The sequence below is a fragment of the Nicotiana tabacum genome, chromosome 5 (assembly GCF_000715075.1).
Source record: "Nicotiana tabacum cultivar K326 chromosome 5, ASM71507v2, whole genome shotgun sequence".
Taxonomy (NCBI): Eukaryota; Viridiplantae; Streptophyta; class Magnoliopsida; order Solanales; family Solanaceae; genus Nicotiana; species Nicotiana tabacum.
The window spans coordinates 6696681-6715352 of NC_134084.1; the positions used below are offsets into that span (position 1 = coordinate 6696681).

Here is an 18672-nt window from a genome sequence, read left to right on the forward strand (position 1 = left end):
TGGCACTTTAGCTCATAATTGTACAAAAGCAAGGACATATGCCAAATTTTTTAATGTACTACACAACACAAATTAAACAAAAAATTACTCAGTATACAGTCAAGCAATCAAAATATCAGAACCAGAAAGAAGAAAAATAGTACAAACAAGGAATAATTATTGGCAGAAAAAATATAAGACATGAAATGCATCACAACAAACTCTACCAATTAACTTTGGCTCGAAACTCTGTTTTTCTGGTGCAAGAAGTTCCTTCTTCTGCCTTTCTAGTCCACTCATGCATGAGGCAACAATGAGTCAAGCTCAACATACTTGATAACATTTGAATTGTGAACTTCATATAACACTTAGACAATATTATCAGCCCGTTTAGAAAATATTTCTTCCGCTCCATCTTGAGGCGAGTCCACAAATCCATTTTTTTTCATTTCTTTTGTGCCTGTTGATGATGCTGAAGCGCATTTCACTTCAGCGGGTACTGGACTCTCCAACCAAACAACGAAAAACATTTTCCAGGATAAAAGAAAATTCAAAAAATATATCATTTTTCGAAAAATATTTTTTGGAAAATGACTTTTATCTTACCAAACACACCCTTAATCTGTTTTTATTAAGTATAAGTTTCCCGAGGTAAAGCTACGAGTGAATCTAAGACCTTATAAAAGTGATCAGTCCAGGGAGGTAATGAAAGAATTCGCTTAAGTCAATAGGGGGAAAGGAAGGAAAAGAAAATGGAGGAATTGTATTAAAACGATTTACATCGGTTTGTATCATCACTTCCAAATATTTCAAATGTAAATATTTTCCATTTCATGACTACCTTTTTCTTTTAGCTACAAAAGGATGAAAACTACAACAGTTAAAAATAAAACTCCTCAGCTTTGAACATAAGACATTCTCACCTTCCTATCTCACGTAATGCCAATTTTACCTTTCCATTTTCAATCCCCCAATTACCTTTGTTGAGCTGAGGGTCTATTGAAAACATCCTTTCTATCTTTCGAGGGTAGAGGTAAGGTCTGCGTACACACTACCCTCACCAGACCCCAATTGTGGCTTGTGAGACATTAGTGGGTTTGTTGTTATTTTCAATCCCTCAATTCTGTAATACCTTTTTATACTATATATGAAATTTTCTTTTTTACCAAGGTGTTTTACTTGCAATTTAAATAATTATCTCTTATTATAGATTTAATTTAAATACATTAACGCTATAGATAGAATAATCATTTTACGAGTTACCACTATTTTTAAATAGAATAATTTGATAGAAATCTACCACTATTTTTTTATAATTGATATTTCTAATATTACGTGCATTAAATATGTATAGGTGTGAGCATGTGTATCTAAGTTTCACTTCCTCTTTTATTCTCCATCTGGATATAGATTATTGAGTTTTGATTGTCATTAATGAATTATTTTTTAATTTGTAAACCATACTAATTGAGAAATCTAAAAGTTTTATTGGTAAATCATCTGAAATGCAGTGGAAGTAGCCTCAACTTTGATCCTTCTGTCAGTAATAAATTGGTTGGAAACAATGCTCTAAATTTGACTTGAAGTTATCGGAATCCCATTCCAATTGGTTCCACCATTCTGACCGTCCTTCTATTACTTTGATGTTCTTGGAGGTTTGAATAGACAGAGGAAGCTTCCTTATTTGATTACAATCTTTCAACTTAAGTTCCTGCAGGTGTTCCCATGTATTCTCGCCCAGTGTTCCTAAGCTTGGACAGTCTTCCAACAGTAACTTCCGAACTCTTGGAATTTCTGAGTTGGCAAGTGTCGTCTGACTTGAGCCGCATTGCACATACAACTCTACCAGTTCATCACAATCGTCAATTCCAATATGTTCCAGGTGATTCGGTACAGAAAAAGCTCCACCAACGTTAAAGAGACATCTCAGTCTTGGACAACCGGAAATATCTAGTCTGCGTAATTTAGAAAATCTTAGACCCACAAGATGACTGATATCAGATACACTCTCTAAATTAAATATCAAGTTGAGGCGGAGACTTTCCAGATTTGGCAGAGGGTCAAACCGTCCACTTCCTTCTTCTGCTGGTTTGAAATCACAAGAACAGTAACGTACTGTAAGTTCTTTTATTCCATTAAAACTGTCGTATGCAATCAACTTCCTGAGACCCTTGCAGTTTTCCAAGCGCAAATTTGAAGCAAACTGCAACATGCCTGAGAGCTCTCCCTTACTGAAAATTTCACACTCGGAGATGGTTATTTCTGGTGGTGAGTTGGTGAAAACTGTAGGCATAGCTAGTTTCCTTGGTACGTAGTAGGAATAACTCTGAATTAGAGGTTCCCCAACTACAATTTGAAATCTTTTCAATCTAGACATCCAGGTGTGGTCTCTATTAGAAACTGATGAGCTATCCAATTTGATGTAAAGAGAGGTCAGCTTCTGTAGAGAGGAGAGCTCATCAAAAGAAGCTGATTCAAGACGGGTACCCGGCACATTTATCATTTCCATGCTAGCTAATTTGAGAAGAATTCCTAGGTCGATGCTTTTCAAATGATTTGCAGTTAAACGCCTCAGATCTGTCAACTTGTCCGTTCCTGGCGGCAGATGATGTAACCTTGTATTATGACAATCAAGCAATTGCAAATTGCAAAGATTACCAATAGGTGGTAACTCTGTCAACCAGTAGCAATCTATTAGTATTAGAGCACGTAATTGATATAAACTATTGATGGAAGAAGGCAGTGCTCTAATATCAGTTCCACTCAGATTCAAAACTCTTAGGGCTGGAAATGCCAAAAAGAACGTATCGGGAATTTCCACAAGACAACAATTGTCTTGCAAAAGTAAAGTTGTTGTCTCTGGGCACTCCATGAAGGAATCAGGTAAACGTTCAATTTTGTTGCTTACAAAAGACATTCTCTTGACAGAAGCTGACATTTTAATATGTGATATCTCAGACAACCCAAGTCCAGCTTGAATAAGAGAATTGTGCTTATCCCCCAGGGAATTATCTATCCATATAGCAACATCGCGAACCACGTCATGCATCTTTACAGAATCCCACTCATGGGCTTCTAGTAAGCAGGCATCTTTTAGAATCTCAATCATTGTAATTCCCCTGTTGTAGGCTTCTTCATATGTGTTACGTTCTCCAAGGAACCCCTCCGCCCACCAACAATCTATGACATCATCTGGTGAAATAGCCACTGGATATAAGGAGCAATACAAGAAACAACTTTGAATGTCACCTCCCCTTTTGTTCACATGTTTGCTTCTTTGCTCTGAGGATAATTCAATATCCTGAGATTCTAAAGAATCAAAACTCCACTTAATGACCTTGTAAACATTATCTTTTACATTTGTGTTGTGAGGTTCACACATTCTAAGTGATTCCAAAGCATCTTTCCAAAGCTCGACCCTCTTCTTCCCTCTCATAGATGCTCCGATGACAGTGATTGCTAAAGGTAATCCATCGCACTCCTTTGCAATTTCCTTTGCAACTGGTTGAATATGCTCCAGATTGGCAATATCTCCCGCATTTTTGACAAACATTTGCCAAGATTCATCTTCATCAAATGTCAACACCTTCATTTCGGTGTCTGTTTTCATTTGCCTACAAACATCAACAAAACGAGAAGTTAAAATTACCTTGCTTCTTGCGGGATCTTCAGGTTGGGGCACACCTACATGATCCAAATTTATAGCTTGCCAAACATCATCGAGTATAAGAAGGAAACTCTTTTCTTCCTTGAGCCTCTGATGAATTCTGCTGGCAATGCGTTCTACGCTTTCCTCACTGTCTACCTTTAGGTTTAATCTGTTGGCAATTTGTGCTTGAACCTTTCTTATGTCTGTTGGCGGTTTGGGCACTGTAACCCATACCACAACACTAAAAGACAGATTAGAGCTTGACGTAGCAGTCTTTAGGAGCTCATTGTTCAGATTCTTCACCAAAGTCGTTTTACCGACTCCTCCCATTCCCCATACACCAATGATGCATACCTGAAAGGATTCAAGCACTACCATTATAGTTTGGGTGTGGATGCAAAGGAAAAAGAAGAACACATAGAAACATAACAAAAAATATAGCATCCTGACACTTGCTTAGCCATTAGAGATTAATCAAAATTGGATTGACCTAAATTTTTTCATACCCAGATGCTTAAGTTCTTCATAGTATTTCTTCTATGAGGCGAGAGCTATGATCTCGGGAGTTGGATTTTTTCAAGGGTGCTATTCAAAGTTGCAACAACTACCGAGGCATCAAGCTATTAAGCCACACTATAAAAGTTTGGGAGAGGGTGGTGGAGTTGAGGTTGAGGAGGGTTGTGGATATTTCAGAAAACCAGGGTGTGCTTGCTGCTGCCCTTCTTTTATTTTTCCCGAGGGTCGTCCGAAAACAATCTCTCTTGAAGGTAGGGGTAAGGTCCCCCTCCGTATATTTACCCTCCCCTAGACCTCACTGGTGGAATCACAATGGATTTGTTGTTGTTGTTGTTGTTGTTGTTGTTGTTGTTGTTGTAAATTAGCAACTACCAATCCTAAACAATTTAAGATTACTAGTCTTGGAATGGTTTAAGTTCAACAATCAATTTACCTTATCATCTTCTAAGAGTTGTAGGATTTTGTTGAGATTTCTTGTTGCTGCTGACTGGCCTTCTATTGATGGTCCTGGGATGTACTCCACTTTTTTCACCTGGTAATTTTCAACCACCAAACTGGATCCAAAATTTTCTCCCATTTTTTTAAGGTCGCAAAGTTGATCTCGCATGATTCGTGCTTGAGTGGAGACTTCCGAGCGAAGACTGCAATTTGGACAACATTTATATGCAACCATCTTAGCCGCTGCAATGTCTTCTTTCATAGATTCCCAGTCAGTCTCCAGCTTTTGAACATCTTCGACCCACTGGAGAACCTCTGGTTTTGGTTTATAGCCTTCTCCCTCAGCTCCTTCCACCTTCCCTTTGATATCATCTCTAAACTTTCTTAAATTCTCCATTTCCTCTGTTACACTTTCAACATTTGATGTGAAACGGACGGTATTTTCAATCTTAGGATAGATGCATTTACACACCTTCTTCCCCACCTCAACAACAAAACCAGCTACAACATTAAAAATTATTTCCATCGACCAATTCGTGAGACTAAACTAGCAGAAATTCGAGAACAAGAACATAAAGGATACAAGGAAAAATCAATTATTGGTCCAAAAGACAATATTTTGACTGAGGGTTCCTTCTCTCCTTGACTCAATTTTTGGTCCAAAAGACAATATTTTTCTAGAAAATGATCAAAATAGTCCTTAATGTATTGGGGTTGGTTTATCTTGGTCCTTCATATATACCCCTTAACAGGTATAGTCCTTACTATTTAGAAAAAATGGACATTTTTGGTCTTCAACCCTAAAACTAATAGATTTTCGAAAATAATTGTTAACCCTAACATCTGATCCCACGTATAACTCACGTGATCATTAAAAAAAAAAAAATACCCTCCATGAGATTCTAGACTTCTAGTTCCCAAACCTGAGTCACTTTACTCATTTCTGTGCAACTAACAAATGCATCAGATGGTCACCCAAGAACCACAAATTTGGTCTCGTGTTTACAAAAAAAATAAAAAAATTGCTATAATTCTTAACTTCAACATTTACTTTCACTTGGTGTACTACAATGTAGACTGTAATTTATAACAAAATCAGAAAAGAGAAATATCTAGCATTCCATCTTCTATCATTTTTTTAAATTTCTCAGAAACTTCGAAAAAGTATAAAAAAAATCACCTGAAAAAGAATACCCATTTGCCTAATTATAAACCAGAATAATTTCATTGGTGCAACATCGAAGTGTCGGTGCCGAAGGACTTTTTCGATTCCGTTCAAGCTTCGGTGACATGGTAAGAAGCATTTTTCAAATCCAAAACTGAAATTGACACAACTTTTTACCCTTCTTCATCAGTTTTGCAGACACCCAGTAAGCCTTAACCGCTCCCACAAGTTTCTTCCACCATGTCACTGGTGCTGACTTTTTTACCGGAGCTTAAATCGGCGGACTGCGGCTCAACTAGTTTCGTCGTCGACCAGAGTTTGCTGAATTCGGCGGAGTTGGTGGTGGAACCACTTTGTTCCCACAGAGTAAGCATCCGGTTGAATTGCCTTTTTTTTTTTAATTCCGGCTGAGTTTCTTCGACAACCCGACGTGTTTCTGTTCTCTTTTTTTTTTCGCTGTCACGTGAGTTGCACGTGGTTCCGGTGTTAAAGTTAACGATTGTTTTTGATAAGTTAGTTAGGGGTCGTTTGGTAAGAGGTATTAGAAAACATAATGCAAGCATTAGCTTTATGTATTACTAATATCTTATTTGGTTTGTGTATAATTAATACTTGTATTAGTTATACATCATACTTGGTATTATCCTATGTATAAGTAATGCATAGAAAACCATGACATTAGTAATACCAGGGCTATTAATGCATGCATTAGTATGGTTAAAGACACAATTGTCCTTAAAGTCCCTTAAAGCTAGAGAATATGGAGGACATTTTTGTAAACAACTATTTTTTAAAAAAAAATTATGCAATGCATATAATTTTAATACACCACACCAAACAATAGATAAGAAATAATATCTGCATAACTAATGCTTGCATTACTAACACATGCATTACTAATACACCTTATTCCGCACTATTCTTATATACCCTACCAAACGATCCCTTAGTTTTAGGGTTCAAGACCACAAGTGTTCACTTTTTCTAAACATCAAGGACTACATCTGTTAAGCGGTATATATTAAGGACCAAGATAAACCAACTCAAATACATTAAGGACCATTTTGATCATTTTCTCTTTCTATTTCCTCTGACGCTAGGCCCCCTTATTTGTTTGCACTTAATGGAAGTCTGAATCTTAATCATTCAGATCTTAAACATTAAGTGTGTTTGTTTTAGAAGTCTGAATTTTAATCATTCAGATCTTAATCATTAAGGCCTCATTTGTTTGCACTTAATGGATGTCTGAATCTTAATCATTCAGACCTCAAACATTAAATGTGTTTGTTTTTAAAGATTGAATCTTAATTATTCAAATCTTAATCATTAAGTATTTGTTTTTTTTAATTCACAACGACTTAATGGGTTTGAATAGGTCTGTATCATTAAGATCTATAACAGAGACTTAATTTCATTAAGATGTTATCATCCGTATTCATTAACTGCCGCCACCGCCTACCATTATCAACTACCACCATGTCACCCACCGCCACCATACTCAACCACCCCCCATCATCCTCAATTATAGTTGCTACCATTGTCGACTACTACCACCCACCATCCCCACCACTTCCATCACCATCATTCTCGACTACAACCAACACTAATCTACCTCAACTACCACAACTAACCACCCGATCACCATCAACAACCATAGCTGGCACTGTCCATCATTATAAACTACCACCAGTCACCACCATCTTTCTCAATCACAACTACCACCATCACCACTCGCTATTATTAATTATTACCACCCACCACCACTATCCTCAATCATAATAGCTACCACTACCAATCACCACTAGCTACTATCCTAAACTACCACCATCAACCAAATCTACCACCAACCACCGCTTTTAGTCGGCATTCACAAGTATTACCGTTAGCCATCACCACCAACAACTATCATATTTTAAAAAGCTATATATTTTATTGATGGAATATTAGATTAATTAGTGTTTTATTTGAATTTTATGTTTATGAATTTTCAAATAAACGTATTTTTTATGCATTCAGATGTTAAAAATCAAATAGTCTTAATCATTTAGTATTTAGATCTTAATACACATCTTAACATCTAGATGTGTATTCAGATTCAGATGTCTTAATCTTAATACACATCTTGATATTCAGACGTGTATTCAGATTCTTAATCTTAAAAAAAAATGAGGCCTAAATTTATTTGTTTTTTATTTCACAACCACTTAATGTGTCTTTATAGGTCTGTATGATTAAGATTTATAATAAAGACTTAATTTCATTAAAATGTTATAATCTACATTCATTATTAATTGCCATCACCACCTACCATTATCAACAATTGACATGTCACCCACTATCATCATACGCAACCATCGTCGCCACCACCATAGCCACCACAATTATCGACAATCACCACCCAGAATCCCAACTACCCCTACCATCATCATTCTCAACCACAACCACAAACTTATCCACCTCAAATACCACAACTAACCACCCTATCACCATCAACAACCATAGTCGGCACCGTCCACCGTTATAAACTACCACCACCGTCCTCAATCACAACTACCACCACCACCCACTATTATCAATTATTACCACCTACCACTATCATTCTCAACCATAATCGCCATCACTATTAATTACCACTAGCTACTACTCAGAACCACTACCATCAACTAAAACTACCACCAACCACCGCCTCTAGTCGGCATTCACAAGCACTATTGTTAGTCGTCACCACTACTGACTACCATATTCTAAAAATATATATTTTATTAATAGAATAGAGTGCACTCATGGTCTTCAAATCACTTAATTAGTGAAGATAAATTTTATACATTCAGATGTTAGAAAACAAACAGTCTTAATCATTTAGTATTCAGATCTTAATACATATCTTAATATTCAGATGTGCATTCAGATTCACATATCTTAATCTTGATGCACATTTTGATATTCAGATATGTATTGAGATTCAGACGTCTTAATATTTTAAAAAAAAATAAATGAGGCCTTAGTGGTTATTTCATAGAGGAAATTGCTAATTTCTATTATGTTTTCTTTTTCTTGTGTTTTTCTTTTTCTTTTTCTTTTTTTTCTTTCGTATTCTACTTTAAAATAATATTTTTCTTTTCTGAATTCTCCATCTTCTTCACTTCATCAAATCCACAATTGAGCTTTCTCAAAATAACCCCTTTCCTCCTTTTTAAATTTTCTCTTTCTTTTCCATTTCTATTAATGTTTGTTTTCCTAATATGCTTGACTTCATCCGATTAAACTTTATTTTTCCAAAGGTTTCATGGTGAACAATAAAGGATTAGGATTAGCTATTGGTTACTTCAAATTAAATTAGTGTTTGTCTCTCTATCTTGACTCTTGAGCACTATAAATAATTTATGTGACTATAAGATTTAAGTTACAATAAAACTCCTTGAGTCATATTTATATTATTTCCAATAAGATTATTGGATTTTTGCCTCCAAAAGTGTCACGACCCAAAATCCACTAAGGGCCGTGATGACGCCAGACACCGCTGTCAGGCAAGCCATTCAAATTACTTAATTAAATTCTCATTTTTAATAATTTTGAAAACTGTTATTTTTTTTCAATTTTACTCGTAAAAGGTAATCATTTCAAGTTAAATACAATGTTAGGAAGTCAATACAAAATACCTCATAATCCTCCCAGAACCTGGTGTCATGAGTGCATGGACAATTTCTAGGAAAAACAAGATGTAATAAAACAACTGTCCGGAATACAAATGGACAGAGATGAAAAATACAATACAATACTGTGAGGGAGACTCTGCCGGCTGCGGGTCGTCTCGAGTGGTGCAACTACCTAAGTCTCTGTATCAACCACGGTGCTAAGCCACTAAGCCACTAGCCACACATGAACCTGTGCAACAAAATGCACAGAAAGTGTAGTATGAGTACGAAAACAACGTGTACCCAGTGAATATCCCGCCTAATCTCGAAGAAGTAGAGGCGAGAGGTCGTACTAGTGGTCCAATAATAATATAGTAAAAACGTGAGGAAATCATGGATTTTATAAAATAATTATAAACTCATAAAGCCAGATAACAAGTAAACAACTTCTCAAATAATAATGGATCTCCAAAGATTTACTTTTCATTATCTTTATCGATTTACGTCTGGCCGGGAAAGGCAAATATCGTTTTTAAAATTCTCAGGCAAGAAATACAAGCATGCGCAAATCATATCGGGGTCGTACGACCCGATCCAACATAAATGTAAAATGTGCACTGTCGAGGGTCGAACGGCACGAACTATAGATGCATCTATTACCCCGCTCGCGAACAATATATGCGACGCGGTCAAATACAAGTAATAGAGCCACCCCGCTCGCGAATCATACATGCAACACATGTACTCGTAGATACACACATTCAAACAGTTAATTAAGAATTCATCAGGAAACATTTATTCAAGGGAAAACAAATTCTCTTTTAACGGTTTAAGAAAATGAATTTTAATATTTTCTAGGAAATTCTTTTACTATATCGATATGATGTAAGCAATTAAAACTATCAACATGATTACAAATATTTCAAGTATAGCATGTTTTTAAGTCCTAGGCTACCCAGACTTAACATATTAGTAGTTATGCACGGATTCTCGTCGCCACGTGCGTACGTAGCCCCCACAAATTGAAGCACATAACCAATTATTTCACTTATGGGGACAATTCCCTCTAACAAGGTTAGAAAGGAGACTCACCTCGCTCCGAAGATCCATAGCCGGCTTCCAAGCCCTTCCGACGACTCAAACCGATGCTCCAATGCTCCAAAACTAGCCAATAACCGCGCGGATCCATTAATATATGTTAAAGTACTTGTTATAATCCAATTTATAACAATTCCTAACCCCGATCGAAAAGTTGACAAAAATGCCCTCAGGCCCACATGCCCGGATTCCGAAATTTTTCAAAGATAAAGTTTACCCATGACCTCACGAACTCAAATATATAATTTACTCTTAATTTCATGCCCAAAATCGTGATCAAAATCCAAGAATACGATTTTTTTAGGTTTTCCTCAATCCCCCAAATTTCTACCAATTTACATGCTAAAATCCGTACATAATCAATATATTTAACTCAAGATAGGAGGGGTTAGCTTACCTTGTCGTTGATGACGAAAAATCCCACTTGAAGCTCTCCAAAATCGTCCACACCAAATAAAAATGGGAGGAAAATGACCATCTCCCGATTTTAAAAGAATACACTGCCCCAGCCCTTTACGCACCTACGGTGCATAAGCCGCACCTGCGACCCTCGCTTCTGCGGCGCACGCGCCGCTTCTGCGTTCTCCTCAATGCAGGTGTGCTCCCGCATATGCGGTTAAAGCGCCGCACCTGCGGTCCTTACACACCTTCGCCAAACCGCATATGCGACCCCTTGGCCGCTTCTGCGGCTCCGCACATGCCACCCAAACCTCGCAGGTGCGGTTACACCAGATATCAGCTACATCAATCCTTCTTCAATTCTAAATTTAATCTGTTGACCATCCGGAATCCACCCGAGGCCCCCGGGACTCCAACCAATCGTACCAACCAATCCCAAAACACATTACGAACTTGCTCGAGGCTTCAAATTATATCAAACAACGCTAAAATTATGAATCGACCTCCAATCCAAGCTTAATGAACTTTAGAATTTCAAACTTCAACATTCGATGCCGAAAACCGTCAAATCACGTCCGATTAACCTCAAATTTTGCATACATGTCATATTTAACACTATGGACCTACTCCAACTTTCGAAATTGGATTCCGTCCCAGATATCAAAAAGTCCACTTCTGGTCAAACTCCTCAAAAACCTTCAAATTTCTATCTTTAGTCAAATGACTCCAAAATGACCCACGGACCTCCGAATTCACTTCTGATCGCGCTCCCAACACCAGAATCACCATATGGAGCTATTCCCAGACTCGGAATCCCAAACGGACATCGATAACACTGATATGTTCTTCAATCCAAACTTATGAAATTCTTTCAAAAATGCTAACTTCCATAATAGGTGTCGAAACGCTCCCGGGTCTACCAAAACCCGATCCGGTCATACGCCCAAGTCCGAAATCATCATACGAACCTGCTGGAACCTTCGAATCCCAAATTTGTGGTTGTTTACTCAAAAATTCAGTCTTAATCAATTCTTCCAACTTAAAGCTTTCGAAATGAGAATTCTCTTTCCCAAATCAACTCCGAACTTCTCGGAATTCAATTCCGACCATGCTTACAAGTCATAATACCTGAAGTGAAGCTGCCCATGGCCTCAAACTGCTGAACGACACGCTAGAGCCCAAAACGACCGGCCGAGTCGTTACATTCTCTCCCACTTAAACGTACGTTCGTCCTCGAACGTGCTAAGAACTGCGTTAGAGTTGTCCAAAATCATTGTTTAACACCGCGAGCACCTGCCCGTGCTACCATAAGTCAGTTGAGCACCTTAGCTCAATCAAATCTGAAGATATTCTCTTTTATTTAGGCAAATAAGCCTTAAAGCCCAGTTCTACATCCGAAATTATCTGTCAGGCCTGCTTCCAACATACGAACCCCATATCAATCACTACAGGATGCACCGATACATGACTGCATGCCTCATCTAAATTCATACTATGTGCTGCATGACTCTCATGACCATAATAATGTCCTCAGATAACAATAGCCGAAATTCCCATGATTCTGATGCTCCCATTGACCTCATGACATATATACATCTTGCTCTAACTCTTACAATACCACCATGACGGAAGATCCGCGTAGAAATTCATAACCAACAACCGAATCAACAAATCATTGGGGTTATATTCATGACAAGAATCATTACCCCTTCAGAACCAAATAATGGTATTTTCTCTTTAATATTCTCCATATAATCTTATTGCACTGATCTTAGTTCCAATAATCTCGTCTCACCCAGTAGGAACTATTCGGGAAATAAGCCACCCTGGACATGATCAAAAGTCCCAAATGCTGCCACAATGTGCCAAAAGGCTACCAATTCGAACGTGATACAAAAATGAAACAGACTCTGGAACGGATTACTCAACTCACACAACTAATACGAGTTCTCCTCAGAAAATTAGGAAACAACACACATAAAAACATATATAGGGAACTGTACTCAATATCACACTGTTGCGGTGCGCAACCCGATCCAAACAACATACCCATAGAGGTGTGCCACCTGATCCACACACAAAATTCACATAAGAAGATACACACTGAGCTAGATTGCTCATTACAACAAAATACCGAATGTCGGTCACAAGCACGCTAAGTGTATAATACCATCCCTAGGGAGACATATAACGTTATAAGCTATAAACTCAAGCACAACTGAGGTGCGATATACGATCTGAATCTCAAGAGCCATTCCACTCATATAACATCATCTGTACGCAGAACCTTAACACACAAGAAATTCACCAAGTCGTCTCATAACTCACATGGCGCAATATAGCACTACATGAAATAGCCGACAACAAAATAACACCCGACGTCCGAATACTCCTCCATAGGGAGTGCTATGCTGAAATGAATACATCTGGCCTGATATATAGCCCATATTCACATTTAAATCCATCCACAGACCTCAAGTTGATTTCTGATTGTACCAAACTAGGCTAATAACCGTTCATGGGTCCATAATAACCCCCTTTTCTCATAACACACAAGATCATCCATCATAACCGGAGCAATCCTCCATAGTCCACAACTCAATAAATCGAGTGCCCTCCAGGCATAAATTCGCAAATTACCGATATCACCACAATCTTCATATTTGGTTTAATTCTTCAATCAATCAAGTGACTACCTGCCACACTTATACAATCTTCCCGCGGGGCACGCTCCCACAACCTTCCGTAACAGATAATAGGTCTGTACATCCAAACCACCGGTCGCACTAACGCTGAAAAGCGATCAAGAATCATTAACTAGGATGCAAAGCCTTTTTCACAAAATGCCGATCTCAGGTGACACTGAAGACAATATCAACTTACTTTAAACATCTAACTCCTTCCCTGCTCATCCGAGCTCGTGACATCCTTGCCAATACTGAACCGCAACCTTGACCTTCACTTTCTAATTTCACACCGCTCGCTGAACCCAACGTGCCAATATACGATAGAACACGATTCCCACCATAACTTCGGAACCACTAATAGATTAACACTTCATCATATAAAAACTTCCCACTTAACACACTTTAGGAGAACCATATCAACACATAGCTGAATTCTCATAACAGTAGAATATGCAAATCTCTAAGTAATGATCTAAGCCACCATAGCCCTTCCGGGATTCGCCTACATATAACAGGCCATAACAGTAGAATACTTCTGAATAACATCAATTACGCGGCCGACAAGCCTCACACGTACCATCACAAATTATCTGCACAACTTGATCACGCTGAAGGAACTGATCACTACCCCCAATACGCCAATTCAACTATGGCTAACCAACCTATCTTCTTTCAATTTATCCTTGATTGCCTTAGAAATAATAATAACTCCATTCAACATGTAACACACTCCATCCGCTCTCATCCCGAGTGATCTTGAATCACGAGACCATGCTTCCTCAAATCCCACTAACCATTTCATATCTCCCTTGGGCGCACATTCGTACCCTCAACTAGTATGCCCATTCTGATAATCCCTCTACGAATCCGAAGTCTTTTCTCATTTTCCTCCCAATGCTACACTGCAAAACGAAAGCAAGATGAAAATATCATAGAACACTCCGAGCCTCTTATCATAATCTTCTACAAAAGCTCGATTTTGAACCATACTTATATGCTCGAAATCATTAGGCACCACACCTTAGCTTTTAAATCCACTAGGACCATTGTTGAGAGTCACCCACTCTGGCTTGGTCCCGAATATAATCAACCCCAATGCTCTACTGGCACATGAACACCCTTCTCAATGAAGCACCCGACTGAATCGCTCCCCTTGTAAATCACCTCTGTACGAAGTGTGAGCACGTGATTTTTGTCTCGCATGAATTACTCCTACAGAATCTCCAAAATTAGGATTTTTCTTTTTATTATTTGGTTTTCAGGAATTAATTGCTCAATTTTTGTGTTTGTTTACATTTTGTGTGCATAATTAATTTTATTTAAATCATGAAAAATAGAAAAAAAATATCACGCACTGCATTTAGGATTTAATTTTACATTTTTTAGATTAATTAGTAAATTAGTTTGTTTTATAAAATATGAAAATCACAAAAAAATAGTTCATTTTGCATTTTTTTTTGGCAAATAACCCCATAAACTCCATAGTACAAACAGCAAGAACACCATTTATCATCCATCAAAGCAAATATATGCTCGATAGACAATATCTCATTATGATAAATAAATGAATAATAATATGTTACAACAACATGAAAGAAGCCATATATGTACAAACCCCGACTGCGATAAGAGATTTGCAAGAACACCTTGTTCAAATGTAACCCCCCATGTTGGTCAAAAATCTTAGGAAATCCAAACCTAGTTTCAGATATGAGGCGGCCTCGCCCTCCAGCTTTTCCCAAAATTATGCACATAGGAAGAAACTGCTTCAAGATCAATGAGCTCAAGCAAGAATTGCTCATTCCGCAATGCACAAATCAAGTATCAACTTCTTGAATCCTTCGCTAAGGCACTATACGAGTCTAAGTATTCTGAATCATGCAACAGGATGTAATGTCCATCCTCCATTGCCTTTATACGTTCCCCGTCATACCATGTTATGGTTCCTGGCGCGGTAACTGGTTCCTGTTCTCTAGTAACATGGAGCATAATTGTTCCTGAAAGCACTGTTATAAATCCACATATCTCGGACACTATGTCGCTGACATTTTGTCCTGCCCAGTCCTTGAACATTATAGCACTTGCGATGATGGTCATGGTGGTGAACGTCACATAATATATTGGAGAAACAATTGCGGTGTTGAATGTGTCCAGTGCCTTGTTAAGGTAATTCAGCTGTGTGATTACGCATATCACTGCAATAGTAAGACAAAACCATGTTTAAGGACAGGCAACTTGACTAATTCCTTCCAAAGTAAGCTTTATAGCAATTCCAATAGCCTTTATGCTGACAATCGTGAATGAACCCATTAAGGAACAGATTCCCAAATAAACCAGTATATTTGTCTGCCCATAGCGAGGCTCAAAATGCAAAATCAAGGCTAGCACCATAGATAATGTTGCAGCTACATAAATCAAAAATGCTGGTTGCGTTGCCAAAATCCAGATTTCTTGTAAAGAAAATGGCATATGCTCCTGCGGTGCATGGATAACAATAACCACCGAGCCTACGATGCATGAAATGCATCCTAGTACACCTAACTTTTGCAATCGTTCTTTCAACATAAAGTGCGCCAAAATAGCACTGATGATTATACTCAAAACACCAAGAGGGGTCACCAGAACTGCTGGAGCATAAATATAAGCCACAAAATTGGCCACCTCTCCAGTGATCATTGTTATCATGCCTGCCCACCAAAGTGTTTCAAGCAAATAAGTATAGCCTCCAACTCCTGCTCGAGTGCCAGCTGCTGCAGCACGCTTAAGACCTTTCTTCTTCAATATAAAACTTGTTCCAATAAACAAACTTGATGATATTGCCAGAATTAACCCTCTGCTATTGTCCGAAATCGTCATCCTCTTTCCCTCTCCGTTTAAGTTCTACCCTTTACTTTCTTCTTCAGCATATACAACAAGGTCAAATGGGTACCAAATACACAATCCCAAAACAGTATCACGATAAAGACCTGTTAAAATAAAAAAGCATATTCCAGCAATACAAAAAATTCAAAATCTAATATGACGACAAATATAATTTCCCGCCAAATTGACACGAACAAAAGCTCAATTCTCACCTCAAAAAAGACAAAACTGGAAAAATCACATTGGACCAGGCTACCAGCCAACAACTCAAGCTAGTAATTGAAGATTTAAGAGTCAATGGATTTTGAGTTGCTAAAATCAATTACTATATATAGATCTTTCTAAATCTATTTTACATATATTATATATTAATATATACATAGATCGGCCGAAAAAATGAAGGGGTTTAGGAGAGGGAGATCTGAAAATTGATAAGAATTAGGAAATGTTCATTGCTCCCTCTCCCCTTAAGGCATAAGTCCGTTGGTTGTCGTATTCTTGTCGGAAGCTTCGTTAAGGGTTTACATAGTTCTAAATCATTTTGTATTTTAACTCTTTAATTTTGAATTTTATAGTTTTTCTTTAAATTTAGGATTTAATTAATTATTGTAAATACTATGATGAGTGATTAATCTAATTAGGTAGGTTAATTTAGTTTTAAAAAATTAATTTAGGTTTTATTTTAATTTGAAAAGAAAAGGATTTGAAATTGAAAAAGAAAAGAAATAAAAGAAAATCCGATTTTGGGCTGTGGTAGATTTCGTGCACTCCAATCTTATTTGCCGTTTTGGCATTCCTGCAACTATTATCACAGACAATGCTGCAAACTTGAATAGTCATTTGATGGGAGAGATATGCGAACAATTCAAGATAACGCACCGGAACTCTACTCCTTATCGGCCCAAAGCCAATGGTGTCGTCGAAGCAGCAAACAAAAACATCAAAAAGATTTTGAGAAAGATGATTCAAAGTTCCAGGCAGTGGCATGAAAAGTTACTGTTTGCATTGTTGGGATATCGCACTACTGTGCGCACATCAATTGGAGCCACCCCGTATCTTTTGGTTTATGGCACTGAAGCCGTAATACCCGCGGAGGTTGAAATTCCCTCTCTTCGGATCATCGTTGAAGCTGAAATTGAAGACAGTGAGTGGGTTAAAACCCGGCTGGAACAGTTAACCTTGATCGATGAAAAACGAATGGCCGCGGTCTGCCACGGGCAGTTGTACCAACAAAGAATGGCCCGTGCCTACAACAAGAAAGTGCGACCTAGAAATTTCGAAGTAGGGCAACTCGTTTTAAGGTGCATCCTTCCCCATCACCAGGAAGCGAAAGGAAAATTTGCTCCCCATACATCATCAGAAAGATATTGCCAAAAGGGTCATTGTATCTGGGCGATATCGAAGGGAATGATCCCGAAATAGCTGTAAATGCGGATGCAGTCAAAAGGTATTATGTTTAGCTTTTCTGCAGTGACAACTTTGTCCGATTGGGATGACGAAGGCTTTCATTCTCGCTACCCAAACACTCCCCACCCTTTGCAAACCCATTTGAGTCGGTTACTCTTCTTTGATTACCCTCTTGGGAACGGTAAAGTGTTAAAAAAAGCAAGCAAAAAGCAAAAGCAAAACAACAAAACAAAATGTTTCCCTAAACTACGTTCGACTTGATTCCGAAATAATACGTAGGCAGCCTTTCCCTGGGGTTCAGTCACACCAAAACAAAAATCCAATTTTCCCCAAAAGTGAAACTGGGGCAGATGTTATAATGGTTTGGCAATAAGCCTACCTGAACGGTTCCGAAGTTGTAATTTCATCCAGATTCTTTTTACCCAAACCTTGTTCAAGTCCTTCTGATCAATCAGTAAAGGCGTCGGAATTAAAAAACACAACTGTTTGGATCTGATACAATCAAAATGAGAGAAATAAAATGAGAGAGTCTTATCCGTGAAAACCTACGGGCACCATAAGGCGACGGTGAGCAGAGAAATTGAAAATGAGAGGGCTTGGTTAGTGAAAACTCGTAAAGAGCACTATCAGGTGATGGTGAAAAGAGAAATGAGAGAGGTCGATTGGTGAAAACCCGTAAAGAGCGTCGTTGATCGAAAAGAAGACACCCTCGCCACCATTGGAGTCCTGGCTAGGTTTCTCGATTTGGAAATATGGTTCACAATGAGTTTATGAGGAATTAGGGAAGTTTGTGCGGTTCGGACATCCAGTCAAAGAAGCATGTCATGTTTGTTGAAG

The 18672-nt window shown here is 38.0% G+C and overlaps 1 protein-coding gene and 1 pseudogene across 1 annotated transcript; both read right to left on the reverse strand.

The window, feature by feature from the left end:
* Nucleotides 1-1462: 1462 nt before the first annotated feature.
* LOC107764718 (disease resistance protein At4g27190) lies at nucleotides 1463-6315 on the reverse strand. Its single transcript, XM_016583322.2, has 2 exons — nucleotides 4578-6315; nucleotides 1463-3982 (listed from the first exon to the last, which is right to left on the reverse strand). The coding sequence occupies exons 1-2, from the start codon at nucleotides 5106-5108 to the stop codon at nucleotides 1520-1522; spliced, it is 2994 nt and encodes a 997-aa protein (XP_016438808.1). The 5' UTR covers nucleotides 5109-6315; the 3' UTR covers nucleotides 1463-1519.
* Nucleotides 6316-15172: 8857 nt separating this feature from the next.
* LOC107764719 (putative magnesium transporter NIPA6) lies at nucleotides 15173-16603 on the reverse strand (annotated as a pseudogene).
* Nucleotides 16604-18672: the final 2069 nt, after the last annotated feature.